This window comes from Rhincodon typus, chromosome 4, assembly GCF_021869965.1.
Source record: "Rhincodon typus isolate 14 chromosome 4, sRhiTyp1.1, whole genome shotgun sequence".
NCBI classification, from domain to species: Eukaryota; Metazoa; Chordata; class Chondrichthyes; order Orectolobiformes; family Rhincodontidae; genus Rhincodon; species Rhincodon typus.
In genome coordinates, this window is record NC_063335.1 from 18,841,827 (window position 1) to 18,856,818 (window position 14,992).

Sequence of the window (14,992 nt, forward strand, 5' to 3'; positions counted from 1 at the left end):
CACCTTGTTGTCTCGGATTCTCCAGCATCTGCAGTTCCTACTATCTCTGATTCGACTTTAATGCACCACCCTGTTCCCTGACCAGCATGTCTGTCTCTGGCTTGCTGTAGTGTTCCAGCAAAGCCCAACGCAGGCTGGAGGAGCAACGCCTCATTTTCCGCCTGGGGACCCTGCAGCCCTCCGGACTCGATGTCGAGTTCAATAATGTTAGGGCCAGAACTCTCCAATGTCCCAGCCCCCAACCCACACACCAGGCCTTGTTATCACATAGCCTGCCATTACACACTACCTATTGTTCGTCACTAATAGTCCCTATTAACAACTATTCACCCTCCCAGCCGGATCATTATCAACTCTTTGTCTGCCCAACTGCTCTTCTCTCTCCTTAGGCTCTATCCTATTGTTTACTCCCTACCCCATCCCCTTCCCCTTTTTTCTGTATATAAACTGACTTTTTCCCAACCAGCATCAGTTCTGAGCAAGGGTCACCAGACCCACAACATTAACTCTGTTTTTTCCTTTACAGATGTTGCCAGACCTGCTGAGCTTTTCCAGCAACTTTGTTTTTGTTAGAGATAAGAAAAGCTGGGCATGTGTATGCATTACAATTTTAAAGTAATAAGATTGATTCATTTTGCTGTACTTAAGCTTTTTTTTTGAATAAATTATCAAGTGTCTGAAGGGCAAAGACATTGGCTTGCAAAGGTGATGCATACTGGAAACATTATAACATTGAGGGAGGTTGTGTGCATGATTGTCATTAAGTGGGTCACAGAGATTTAACTGCATTCATGTCTTTTGTGACATTTCTGAGGTTCCATTATTAAACTGTACTTCAGCATGACTCATTGGCCTGCCTTGCTTCTGTAGCTAAGTCTAGTTCTGGACCACTATCGAGAACAGCCTTCACTGCAGTTTGTACATTCCCTTTATGGCTTCCAGCCTTCCCTTTCCTTGTGCTGTCGATGATGGATCAGTATCTCTTTGACAAAATAACTTCAGGGTGCAGTTTATTTCCACAAGTTCTTTAAAAATTCAAACTCACTGACACCAGCCTGGCCTGAAGTTAGATGATTGCGAATTTCTCAGTGTAGCTTTGAAAAGTATTTTCCCTATTTTTCGTGATTTTTTTTTTGTGTGTTCCATTGTGGGCATTTTAGTATCACAGACATGAACAACTAGTTCATTGCTTTCTAGTTGTTTCCTTTTTTATTTAACCTGAATCTGATTAAAAGCAACAACATGGCATGAGCATTTGTTCTCGCTCCCTGATTATTGATTGAAAGTACAAAAAGGGATAATTTTCATCCTTTGCACTTCAAGTGGGGAACATTTCCAGCCAGAGGCGCATACTAGAAATTTGGCTGTGCTTCACAGGAATTCCTCACCAGAGAAAATAAATAATTGGAAAATCATGCAGAATGCTTGCCTGAACTTCCAATGTGCACAGATATCAGTGCATCCTCTGATGCAGAAGCAAAGTGGAACAAAAACAGAGATTGTGGATGAAACTCAGTGGATCTGGCAGCACCTGTGGAGAGAAAGCAGCGATAACATTTCAAGACATGTGACCTTTCTTCGAAACGTCTGGAACTTTTAAACTAAACTCTTTACGATGGGGATGAGAGCAGAGCAATGATGAGGGAGGATCTCTGAGCCAAAGTTCAGAAGGTAGAATCTGATTGAAGCTAAGAAACAGCAAGGGACAACAATTATTGGTGAGTATGGTTTATAGACCGCCAAACAGTTATAATAAAGTCGGGCATGGTATTAATCAAGAAATTAGGTGAGAATGTAGCAAGACTGCGGTAATTATGGGTGACTTCATTGTGTACATAGACTGAAATAACGAGCACCAATGGTTTGGAGAGAAAGTTCCTCAAATGTATCCAAGATGTTTTTCTGGAGCAATATTTTGAGGAATGTGCTCAGGCACAGGCTATTTTATTTCGATTTATTGTGTGACAAAGGGCTCGTTAATCCGTAAAGTAATCTTCGGAGAAAAACTACCATTGTATGATAAAATTTTCTGTTCTGTTTGTAAAAGATGGAGTTTGTTCTGAATCTAGTGTCACACATTCATAATTGCCCTTGTTTAAATTTATGAGTAAGAAGTTGGCTGAGTGGAATGAGAAAATACAGTGTGGTTGATTGGTGCATAAGCAATGGCTCGTATTTAAAGAATTAATGCTTGATTTCCAAAAGAACCTGCTTTCCTTTGATGCAAAAATACCCAACAGGAAAAATGGAAGAGCTGTGACTAACAAAGACAGTTAAAGATGGTGTTAGATCAAAGGAAGAGACTTATAAATTTTACAAAAAAATTGTAAACCTGAAGGTTGGGAGATGTTTAGAATTTAGGAAAGGATGACAAAGAAATTGACTTAAAGAAGCGAGAATAGACAAATAAATGTAAACTAAAAAGAAACATAAAAGCGGATTGTAAAATTTTCTGTCGATATGAAAAAAGGAAAAGATTAGCAAATAAAATCTGGAACTATTGCAGGCAGAGACAAGAGAATTCATAATGGAAAATAGGGACATTGCAGAGAAGCTAAAAAGTAGCTTGTGTCTGTATTCATGGAGGAAGATGCAAAAATGTCCCTGAAATCATTGAGATAAGACTTCAAACTGATAGAAATCAGTATTCATTCAAAATATGAATAAGTTATTGGGACTAAGAGCCAACAAATTCTTAGGACCTGGTGATCTTCACTCTAGTGTGATGTAAGAGATGGGTACAGAGATAATGGATACACTGGTTTTCATCTTCAAAATTCTGTTAATTCTGTAATGGTGTCTGCAGATAGAAAGATTGCAAATGTAAACCCATTGTTTAAGAAGAGAAGGAGAAAGAATTCTAGTTATGAATGGCATCAGGTAGATTATCAACCTTGATTTTGAAAGGTGCTGCTGGTTGGAGGAGCTGCATTGCCAACTTCTTTCCCTATGTTTCTTTAACAGTGGTTATTCGTCTCATAAACGATCCTCTGGCGTCAGTATTAAAAATGCCATCAAGATGGATAACTTCACTGCCTCCTTGCTAGAAGTAAAACTGGTCACAACAGAACTATACTTTGCAGATGACTGTAATGTTGTTGCATACGCATTTTTGTCAATTCTAAACAGAAGACATTTGGTCTGACTTTCAGTGTTGCTAAACAATCCACACCTGCCCAGCCAAACGTTTCACTTTCCATACAAGATCAAGGAGAGACTTTGAAACAAGCTCTACACTTCCCATACCTGAGCAGCCACCTCTCTCAAAATCAGAGACAACACAGTGAGGAGCTGGAGGAACACAGCAGGCCAGGCAGCATCAGAGGAGCAGGAAAGCTGACGTTTCGGGTTGGGACCCTTCAGAAATGGGGAGGGGGAAGGGAGCTGGGAAATAAATAGAGGAGGGGTGGGGCTGGGGAAAGGTCAGTGGGATGGTGATAGGTGAGTGCAGGTAGGGAGTGGTAGAGATCGGTCAGTGGGGTGGGTGGATGGGAGAGAAGATCGGAAGAATTTGGAAGAATCAAAAGGGCAACCTCATTGAACCCTGTGGACTGGTGCTTTTGAACTGGATTATCCTAACTTTTTTAAAATCCACCCGTAACAATTGTCTTTTTTTGATTTGCCTGTGTCTCTCTGCATGTATATGTATTGGTTTAAGAAATGGTAGAGTTTAAGATGGACAGCTTGAAGTGTAAAATTAAGACTTTGCCTGTGGTTGAGAATAACTTATTTGTAATAAGTAGTAGTTTCTTGCAAAATGCAGAAATCTGGTCACTGTTAACCTGAGTTTGTCATGCAGGAAACTGGGGGACTTTGAGTAATTTGATTAAAGCTTTAACCCTGGGAATTCTGGGAGTTGGGTATTGACGCACTTTCCCAAGCGGATCGTGACACTCTTGTCAAATGGCCAGCATTCCAGGGAGGGCAAAGAAAACATTTCAAAGATACTCTGAAGTTCCACTTTGTGGTCACAGTGATATTACCGACAGGGAGGAGTTTGTCATCAGTCATTCAAAATGGTAACAACCTGTCCATCAAATGTCAAGCTCTGAATCAAAACATCTTAATGTTAGGCAGAGCAGTGGCACAGAAGGATAGAAAAGGGGGTAAATTCTGTGAACTGGATTCCGCTACTTCCAAGGGTATGAGCAGAAGGCTCAGAGGAAGAGACCAAAAAGTGAGAGGCTTGAGGAACGAGGCAGCAGATGGCTAAGGGTGTGGAATGGGTCAGTCAGAGTCTCAGGACAGGAACAGTGAACAAAATGGCTTTGAGACACCTTCTCCCATGTCCTAAACCCAGCCCCGACACACCAGGCCTTGTTATCACATGGTCTGCTATTACACACCACCCATCATTAGCCTGTAATTGTCCACCAATAGCTATTCTCCCATTCTGATTGTTATCCATTCCTTTGTCTGTCCAACCGTTGTTCTATCTCTTTTGGCTCTATCTCCACCTGTTGTTTACTCCGTGCACCCTCCCTTCACCCTGTCTTCTGCTTGAAAACTAACATTTTTCTACCTACCATCAGTTCTGAGGAAGGGTCACTGAACCTGAAACGTTAACTCTGATTTCTGTCCACAGATGCTGCCAGACCTGCTGACCCTTTCTAGCGATTTCTGTTTTTTGTTTCTGATTTCCAGCGTCCGCACTTCTTTCGGTTTTTGTTAACAATAGGCTTGTGGTAAGATGAGTAAGCAGGGAGCTTGGATGTTAGGAATGATGGTTGGAGACTCTGCAAGGGAGCAGTAAGTGAAGTGACAGTCTGTTTTGCCAGAAAGACTGACTGTGCACAGTAGCCACAGTAAAACAAAAATGATTTTTTTGGGGGGAAAGTCCTTAACTTACAAACAGCACAAAAACTAACAAACTTTTAGAAAGTACATTAACAGGGTAAATCTGGACTCTGGGCTCTGAGTTAAAGATTATGAGTTGGAGCCTGGACTTGAACACACAAGCTAGTCTGACAATACATGCCAATCTATTGTCAGAACTGCTGTATCTCAGCTGAGTCTTTAAACCATCCATTGCTTTGGTGGCTGTCAAAGATTGCTGAGTGATTTCCTTACTCAGATGTTTGTTTTTTTTAAATTCACTCATGGGACACAGGCATCACTGGCTGGGCTGGCATTTATTGCCCATTTTTGGTTACCCTTGAGAAAGTGGCGTTTGCTGCCCTCTTGAACCATTGCAGTCCATGTGCTGTAGGTAGATCCTGAGGGAGGGAATTTCAGGATTTCAATCCAGTGACAGTGAAGGAATGGAAACATAGTTCAGGATGGTGAGTGGCTTGGAGGGGAACTTGCAGATAGTGTTGATCCAATGCATCTGCTGCTCTTGTCCTTTTAGATGGAAGTAAAGTGCTGTCTGAGGATCTTTGGTGAATTTCTGCAGAATATCTTGTTGGTAGTACACACTGCTGCTGGTGTGGAGGGAGTCAGTACTTGTGAAGGTGGTAACAATCTAGCAGACTGCTTTGTCCTGTATGGTGTCAAGCTTCTTGAGTGTTATTGGAGCTGCACCCATCCACTTGCCTGGAGTATTCCACGACAGTCCTGACTTTTGCCTTGTGGATGCTTGACAGGCTTTGGGAGTCAGGAGGTGAGTTACTCACTGCTGTATTCCTAGACTCTGACATGCTCTTATAGCCACTGTGTTTATGTGACAAGTCTGGCTGAGTATCTGGTCAATGGTAACCCTACGGATGTTGATAGTGGATGGTACGATAACGGGTGGAAATTGCGTTAAGGGTGAGGGGTGAGATGTTGGCAGTATACCAAGAGGAATGGATGGTGAGGGAGACAAGATAGCAATCAGAAATATTTTTGCCACTGATTTAAAGTATGAGATCTCAGGACCTTGGTACTTTAAGAAATGAGGAGGGACAAAGCTACAGGTGGAATTTCATGTCCATTGTGAAGTTGACTTGAGGAAAAACTTTTGAGAAGATTGTGATTAATTTAGGTGACTTTCCAGGTTATGACTGCTTTCAAAAAAGGGTTGAATATCAAAATGAATCTTCAAAATTTATACCTTATTTTTGTCATTCTGTTGCCAAGAGTAATGAAGGGACAACATAGTGAGAAAATGGACGCTGACGTTTGTCAACAAAAATGCTCATATAAGATTGATGAGCACAAAGGTATCTATCAGTTCATTGAAAAAACTATTATCTTTTGGTTTGGACTTGGATCGTTGAAAGCAGTATGTTTCAGCATTAGTCTTGGCCTGATTAGTCCTGATTCAATTGATCATTTATTTGGTTGATGGATAAACTGTTTCTTCTGTTATGGATATTGTTGTAATAGTCTGTTCATGTGCGTCATGCTGTAGGAATTGGTTTTCACTTTTGAAGGAGGTGGCAGGATAAAATATCTGATGTTTTTTTAAAACTCGGATGTCCAGGTGAAGAACAGAATATGCAGTCTTACTCCTGACTGAGTTACATGTTGTTATTTTTAAGGATTTGCACTGCATGCATACATGTTTAACATGTGAACCTCAATGAATGTTCACCATCTGAATACAATTAGCATCTTGAGCCAGGGGCACTTTGTGCCACAGTGGTAGTGTCCCTACTCCTGAGCCACCAAGGTTCAAGTCCCATCTAGTCCAGTGGAGTGTACTAACATAGTTGAACAGGTTGATTGGAAAAGCATCCCAAAGTATTTTTGCATTCTATTCAATTCATTCTGCATCTTCTGTCACCACAAAATGAAATATACAATTATTAAAGGGTTCTTGTGGTACAGAGCTAGTATCCCTACCCCTGAGCCAGGGGATAAAGGTTCAAATCCCACCTACTCCAGAGATGAGCAGGTTAATTAGGTAAAATACGCAGTTATCAGTGAAGGTGCTTCCTCAGTGAAGTTAGATTGGGAGCAATTGAACTATTAAAATGTTTAGTAAAAAATAACACAATATTCTCTGTTCTTTTGTGAAATTAGTGCTTTTGGCTGCCCCTATTCAGAGCTCAACCTAAAGAAAGAGTCAATTCAAGACAGACTTGGAGGAGAGAAACAGATGACCCTGGTGCCAATACCTCTTCTTTCAAGAACTAAACGTTTGGATAGTAATCATTCAAGTGGGAAGCCAGAGGAGTGTGTTAATGAAGCAAGGTAAATGACTTTTTGAATTTATTCCAAACATATTGAACAGTATTCTGGGCATTTATATTGTCATGTAAATTTCTGTGAAAAGATCCAGTACTTCATTTGGAGTTGCGTGTTGCAAAAACAACATGAGTCAGATGTTTTGTTTTGTGTTAATGTAAAGACAGTAATAATTAACTTGTGTTTTTATGTTCCATCTTCTAATGGATGTATTTGTGTCTTATTTTTGCAGTAAGGATAATACATCATAAATCACTTGTCACTTCATTGCTGCAGTTTCGGCTTTTGAAAGCTACTTAAATAGATTAACAGAAACCTGCGCAGTTGTGTAATCCTGACATAATGGGCCTCTTAGCAAGGCTCAAACTTCCTTATTTTTAAGGAAACGTCATTCACAGGGTACAAGTGTTACTGACAAGGGCAGCATTTATTGCTGGCTCTACTTATCATTAAGAAGGTGGCGGTTATCTGTTCTTGAGCCACTGTGTGTCTGTGAGGTGTAAGTGCTTCAGTGATGTTAGGTAGGGAGCTCCAAGATGTTTACCTGGAGCCAGTGACATTGGAGGAGAACTTGGAGGTGGTGGTGGTGTTTCCATTTATCTGCTGTCTTTGTTCTTCAATGTTATAGAACCCACCAGTTTTCATATGATCTGTGAACTTGCCAGTCAACTCTCCCACATTCAAGTCTAAGACTTTTTTTTATACATATATATACTACAAACAGCAGGGCCCCCAATACTGATCCCTGCAGAACCCTGTTAGACACAGGCTTCTAGTCACAAAAGCATCTCTTGACCATCGTCCTCTGCGCCCTGCCACTCAGCCAATTCTGGATCCAATCAGCCAAATTTCTTTGGATCCTATGACCTCTTAAGTTCACTGTCAGTTTCCCATGTGGTACTTTATCAAAAGCTTTGCTGAAATCCAAGACAACTACATCAAATGCATTGTCCTTGTCTACACATCTGGTTACCTCTTCAATAACTTCAGTCAAATTGGTCAGAAATGATGTTCCTTCAACAAAACCATGCATGCTGACTCTTCTTGATTAACCCCATTTCCAAATGTAGATTAATTCTACCCCTCAGAATTGTTTACAGTAGTTTCCCAACAATGACGGACCTGGGATTCCCTTGTTTATCCCTTACCCCTTTCTTGAATTATGGTACAGACAGTCCCCAGTTGCAAACAGGTTTCCATTCTTGAGTCCATTCACAAGTTAATTTGTACACAAGTCAGTTCATAACACAGTACAACATAAAACAGCCATTCATAAGTATGAGGAAAATGTTTGCATGTCAGATCTTTAAAATTAATGTTAATGTACTTCTGTGTGGAATCGCATTCATAAGTACGAATGTTCATAAGTCAGACATTTGTAAATCGGGACCGCCTGTACCACTTTGGCTATCCTCCGACTCTCTGGCATCTCTCTTGACACCAGAGAGGAGGTGAAAGTCATTGTCATGACCACTGCTATTTCCTCCCTTGCCTGTCTCAACAGCCTGGGATACGTTTCATCCAGCCCTGGAGAGTCATCTACTCTAATGCCTGCCAGACCAATCAGAATCTCCTCTCTGTCAGTACTAACTAGTTCAGTTCTATCATAGTGCTTCACCCTGATTTCTATATGCACATCGTTAGTCTCACTTGCAAACACTGACATAAAGTATTCATTTGGTACCATACCTGTATCTTCTGGCTCTATGCCCAAATGATTGCTGTGGTCCTTAATGGTCACTACTCTTTCCCTCATTATTCTTTTGCCTTTAATGTTCTTGTAGAATAATATAGGATTTTCCTTTATTGGACTCACCATTATTCTCTAATGCTCCCCTTATTGCTCTCCTAGTTTCCTTTCTAATTTACACCTTGCATATTCTGTACTCCTCCAGGGCTTCTGCTGTTCTCAGCCTCCAGTATTTGCCATGAGTCTCCGTTTTTCTTCTTTTTCAATCCCGTATATCTCTCAATATCCAGGGTTCACTGGATTTATTGGTCCCACCCTTTATCTTTATTGGAACATGTTGGTCCTGTTCCTTCTTCAATACGTCCCACTGCTCTGACATAGCTATATTTAAACGTATGTGTGCCGAATCAATTTTTGCCAAATCTTACCTCATTACAATCCTACCCCCCAGCTTTAGAACTTTGAGTTACAGTGCACATCCTTGTAATTTTCCATAACAATCTTGAATCTATACAAGTTATGGTCGCTGTCTGCAAAGTCCTCTCCCATCAATACTTCAAACACTTGCCTGGCTTCATTACTTAAAATTAAGTTCATGTCCAACATCCCCTCCTTGTAGGGCCTCCAGCACATTTCCTGCAAAAGTATTCCTGGATACATTTTAAGAATTCTGCACTCTCTAAACCTTTCACACTATGACTGGCCTAATTAATGTTGGAAAAGATGAAGGGTACAAGATGGTGGCAGAATAAAATGCTCCTGCCAGAGCTCCTCGGCTCTCCATTCCCTTTTTCTTTTTCTTTGTTTCTTTCCCCTATTTTCTTCCCCCCACTCCCAAGTTTTAACTTCTTAAACTACCCTACCTAGAGGGAATGGAGAACGGAGTCCGGAGGCGAGTCGTGGCCGGAGCGCACAGCAGGAAGCACAGAGATTGCGGGCTGTGTCCAGGAAGCAGGTCACAGCTGGTGCCTGGAGCAGGGAGCAGAGCGAGCATGGGCCGAGCCGGGGGTCGAGTCGCGGGCCGGAGCCCAGGGCGGGAGCAGAGCGAGCATGGGCCGAGCTGGAGGTTAAGTTGCAGGCCAGAGCCTGGAGTGGGGGCAGAATGAGCCCAGGCCGGCTGGGGGAAAGGGTCCTGGAGGCGAGTTTGGGACAGAGGCCAACTTGTGGAGGCAGCAAGGCCTTGTGTTCTGAAGGCTGGCAGGCACAAACTTAATGAGAAAGGCCTATAACTTGACTACTTTAAAGATACTTTTTATTTTCATTGTGGACTTTTTAAACTCGGTATTCCATGCTAGTCTGTGTTTTCTTACTATTTAAATTCTGTAACAACACTTAAAGTATCTGTGCCCAGGTACCCTGTACCTAAGATGGCGCTGAAAGGCGACAGTACAAAAGTTTCACTGCACTCACTGAGTGCATGTGATAATAAAGGCTATTCTGATTCTGATTACAAAACCCTCACTATCACTCCTACAATCAATACCAGATAAACGAGACTAATGGAATGCACTGCTGCTTTTGCTGATGGACTACAATACTACGTGAATGTCCATTTTTCATCTGCTGAATCTGTTATGAACTTGTCTCATTTAGCTGAAAGGTAATGCTGTACAACATGATTGAATGTGCCTTGCATTGAAGACAAATCATGAATGCTGCATGTTTGTAGATTGCACTGCCAAAAGTGATTGGGATTGATTTTTATGAAGATAAACTGTATTATGTAACTAACTTCCATTCAGTGCACATTGCTGGTGAAGTAATTTTGGAAGATTCCGTTGTAGTTTTGGTAATGAGTTTGATGCATGGCAGATTAAATGTATTGTTTTTGAGTAAACAGACTACTTACAGTGTGTCCAAGTGTAAGTCCCATGCGCTCGTTTAGACTGGTGCCCTTTGAAAACATGACACAAAAGTATTAAGACAGGAAATCAGATGTTTTGGACTGGAAGTCATAGAATCCCTACAGTGTGGAAACAGGCCCTTCGGCCCAACAAGTCCACACTGACCCTCAGAGCAACCCACCCAGACCTATCCCCCAATAACCCAACTAATCTACACATCCCTGAACACTTTAGGCAATTTAGCATGGTCAATCCACCTAGTCTGCACATCTTTGGACTGTGGGAGGAAACCCACACAGACACAGGGAGAATGTGCAAACTCCACACAGACAGTCACCTGAGGGTAGAATTGAACCTGGGTCCCTGGCGCTGTGAGGCAGCAGTGCTAACCACTGAGCCACCGTGCCACCCCTAAGTGTATGCAAACAGAAGGGCTTTTTTGCTATTATTGTGTCTGATACTCTTTAACCAAAAAAGTGTTAAAGCAAAGGGGCTTTTACGTTGTGATATGATATATTTGGGGATCACTGTAGAGACCTGGTTGATCTATGATCTATTAGTTTTGGTAAAATCACCATTTCATTTTACTAAAATTTCCTATAAATATTGCTTAGTATTGTTTTAAAACTAAAAACGATGTTTACGATAACATTCAGTGATCTTACACTGCCAATGAAATTATAGGTTTTGTGTTGGACTAAAACAGCAAAATGATGTTGACTAACTCATTGTTCTTTCAGGCAAGGTTGCACACTCAAATTCACCCTTTCGAGCAAGACATGCTAATATGTCGGGAATAAAACTATTCTGTGCCAAAGAGACAGCAAGTTCAACAGGAACTTGCAAGATGAAATTGAGTAAATACTTGAGTGAGGAAAGTAAAAATACAGGGCTATTGAGAAGCAATGGCGTAGTGGGATCAATTTGTTGGCTTTTTCAAGGAGCTTACACAGACACAATGCCTAATGGCCTCTTCCTGAACTGTACGGTCCTATCTCTGTTTCACTGGAAACCTCTTTGAACTTTTCTTGCATCTAATGTTACAGAAAATGTCCCACTCCTGGTTGTGATGGATCAGGTCACATAACGGGGAAATACGCTGCACACCATCGAGTGTCGGGTTGCCCTCTTGCTGACCAAAAACAGATCAAGATTAAAATTGAACAGCAGGATGAAGAAGGGCCATCAGAAAATAAAGCAGTATTTTCATTTGCTCAGCGCAAAAGGACAAAACATCAAGGCCGGTGAGCAAATGGATGAACATTTTAATAGTTAACAAAGTTCTGATGACAAGAATCAGATAGTGTACTTAATGCATGTTGTACTTGTGTAATTATTGATTACCTGTTTGGGACAAATATCAAACAGCAGTATTGCTTTTGGGTCACCAGAATGATGTTTGCATTATCAAAGAGAGCCCACAATCAAAGATAGCCACAGGTAGGATTTGTATTACACTACCTGATGAATCCTTTATACAGGGTGACACGTATGAACGGCTCCAGAAATTTTCCTGAGCTGCCATTCAAATTACTTCTCTGCATATTCTATCAGTATCTTTAAAATAATCCTTCAGAGGCTTTGAAAATAATTAAAATATTAATGTTAAACGACATTTTAATTCCACTTAGATGAAGGCTTCTCAGAATAATTACAGCCACCTGATGTGTATGAGGAAAATATGATGTTGATGTGTTGGAAGCAGCCATTCATAGAGACCTGAACTCATGAAAAAAAAATGTTTTCTTAAGAAACTAATTTATTTCGAAGCATTTGCAAATTTCATTTCTGAAAGTTAAAGCAATTTCGTTAATGATGCAGTATTATTTTTGATTTGGAAACCAGTCTTCGTTCATTTAAACTCCAAGTAGAGTTAGGAATTGGTTCCTTCACTGGCTACATTTCAGACATTCTGGGACAGTATACTTTATCTTGGCCCTTATATCAGCAGCATTGTTATGCTTGGCTTCTGACATTAGAAAATGTTTCCAATTCCAGTTCGTAGTCATCCAAAATTTCTTCTGCATCTCTTAAGAAAGTGTTTTCTTTCAATTGTCATCAGATTTCTTCAATTTTGTTCAGAAATTAATCTGCATATTTCACAAATCTTTTTTTAAGTAATGCTATCACCTACAGTGGTCCAAGTGTCATTTCTCAAATAGACCGACTCGAGTTAACTAGACCTAAGTCATTAGGCCAAATTACTAATTCCTTCTTAAACGAGCCACAGTGTGGTATTTCATTTGTGAAATTCCCTTTGAAATTCACAAGATACTTAAGGCTTGACATGGGGGTGTGATGAACAATGGCAACAACTTAGATTTGCTGCGTTGACTTTAGCACAAGAAAACATCCCAATGCCCTTCGCAGGTACATTATGACCAAGGTGAAACAAAATTGGACATGGGCCATAAAGGCAATATAAGGACAGATGACCAAAAACTTAGTCGAAGAGGTGGGTTTTTAAAGAGTAGAGAGTTGGAGAGATTGAAGGAAGGAATTCCAGAGCTTATGGCCCAAGCAGGTGAAAACACAGTCACCAAAGACGTAGCGATTTAAATTAAAGATATTCAAGAGGTCCAAATTAGAGCATTAAAATCTTGGAGTATTGCGAGACTGGAGAATGTTACAGGGACTGGGAGAACCAAGACCACAAATAGATTTTAGAACCCATTGCTTTAACCAGGTTTTAAATTTAGGCCAATGAAACTTGACGTTGGCTAGGAAAAAGGCAGCAGAAGTTCAAAGAGTTCACATTTCTAGAAGGTGAAAGATGGAAGTTTGATCAGGACGGTATTGGAATAGTCAGTTTTAGAACCATACATTGACAAGCTTCGCAGCAGCAGATGAGTAGACACAGCGATTATGTTGATGTGCCATCAGAATATTGTCACGTTCAGATACAGCCCCAACCAAGGTTGTGTGTAGTTCTTTTTGCCTGTTACCAGGTTGGGGAATGGAGTTATTAACTGAGTTTTTGGTGGGACAAAAGGTAATGGCTTCAGTCTTCCAATTAATTCATCGGAGACAATTTCTGTTCATCCTGTCCTGGATGTTGGTTAAAATCTCTGACGTTTTGGAGTGAACGAAACAATTGAGACAATTAGTGACAATGTAAAGCTGTGTGTTGACAGAATATCTCATGTTTTTGGATGTTAAAGAACAAAATCAGAAATAGCTGGAAAAAACCCAGCAGGTCTGGCAGCATCTGTGAAGAGAAAGCAGAGTTAATGTTCCTGAAACATCAACTCTGCTTTCTCTTCACAGATGCTGCCAGACCTGCTGAGTTTTCCCAGCAATTTCTGATTTCCAGCATCCGCAGTTCATTAGTTATTCAGATGTTGATGCTAAGTGCCAGCGTGCAGATGAGAAGTAAGAGGGCAGAACGTGTGTTAGATTTTTGGGGACACCAGAGGTATAGGTGTGGGAGCAAGAACAGCTCTCACTGTGATTAAAACCCAAAAGAACTGCAGCTGCTGTAAATGAGGAACAAAAACAAAGTTGCTGGAAAAGCTCAGCAGGTCTGGCAGCATCTGTGAAGGGAAAAAACAGAGTTAACATTTCGGGTCCAGTGACCCTTCCTCAGATGAGAGTTGTACTAGGCAGGTTCCATCCCCATTCAGTTGGATGACAGTGTTGAAGAAGAATGGTGAGATCAACCTTAGCAAAACGTAGTGGAGCTGAGAGGGAAAAGAGAATATTTACTTTTATTTGGGTTACGTTGAATGTCATTTCTGATTTTGACAAGAGCAATTTAGGCATTGTGGCAGGGAAATGATCAGAAATTCGACTGCGGGGATTCAAACATGGAGTTCAGGGAAATACAAACATGATTTTGGGAAGTGATAGAATCAAGGACTTTGCAAAGGCAAAGGAAAGTTGGAGTAGGGAGTTTGCAAGGATCAAGGGATTTTTTTTTGAGGAATAGCTTGTAACAACAGAATTCAGGATAGTTGAACAATACCTGAGCGGGAACTGTTTACAATATCCAGTGATAAAGGGGCCCAGGATAGGAAATTGGAAGTCAGCAGTTCAGTGGGAATAAGTTCAAGGCAGCAAGAGGTTGGATCGCATGCACAAGATGGGTATAAGTTTGTCTGGGCTTAGTTTTTGGATGGAACAGGCTACAATGATGGAAAATAAATGAGATTCCTAAGGAGTTTAGTGACCAGTATCTGTCCAAATTGGACATAGTCCATTCCTTGCTAAATTGTTCTGTTTTTTGCCCATTTACATGGGTCCCATGCATTTGTAATTTCTATCCCGCATTCTTTCTCTTGCAAAAGTAATGCCAGGTCTTTGTGGTTATTCTTCAGGACTGATTTTTAACCAATGGTCCTCTGCT

The 14,992-nt window shown here is 40.9% G+C and overlaps 1 protein-coding gene across 1 annotated transcript in view; it reads left to right on the top strand.

Moving 5' to 3' along the window:
* LOC109916719 (lethal(3)malignant brain tumor-like protein 3) overlaps nt 1-14,992 on the top strand; it is a 261,219-nt gene that overhangs the window by 165,091 nt on the left and 81,136 nt on the right. The window contains exons 18-19 of the mRNA XM_048595657.1: nt 6,949-7,119; nt 11,694-11,891. Of these exons, the coding sequence (XP_048451614.1) occupies nt 6,949-7,119; nt 11,694-11,891 (369 nt within the window). The remainder of the gene's footprint in view (nt 1-6,948; nt 7,120-11,693; nt 11,892-14,992) is intronic.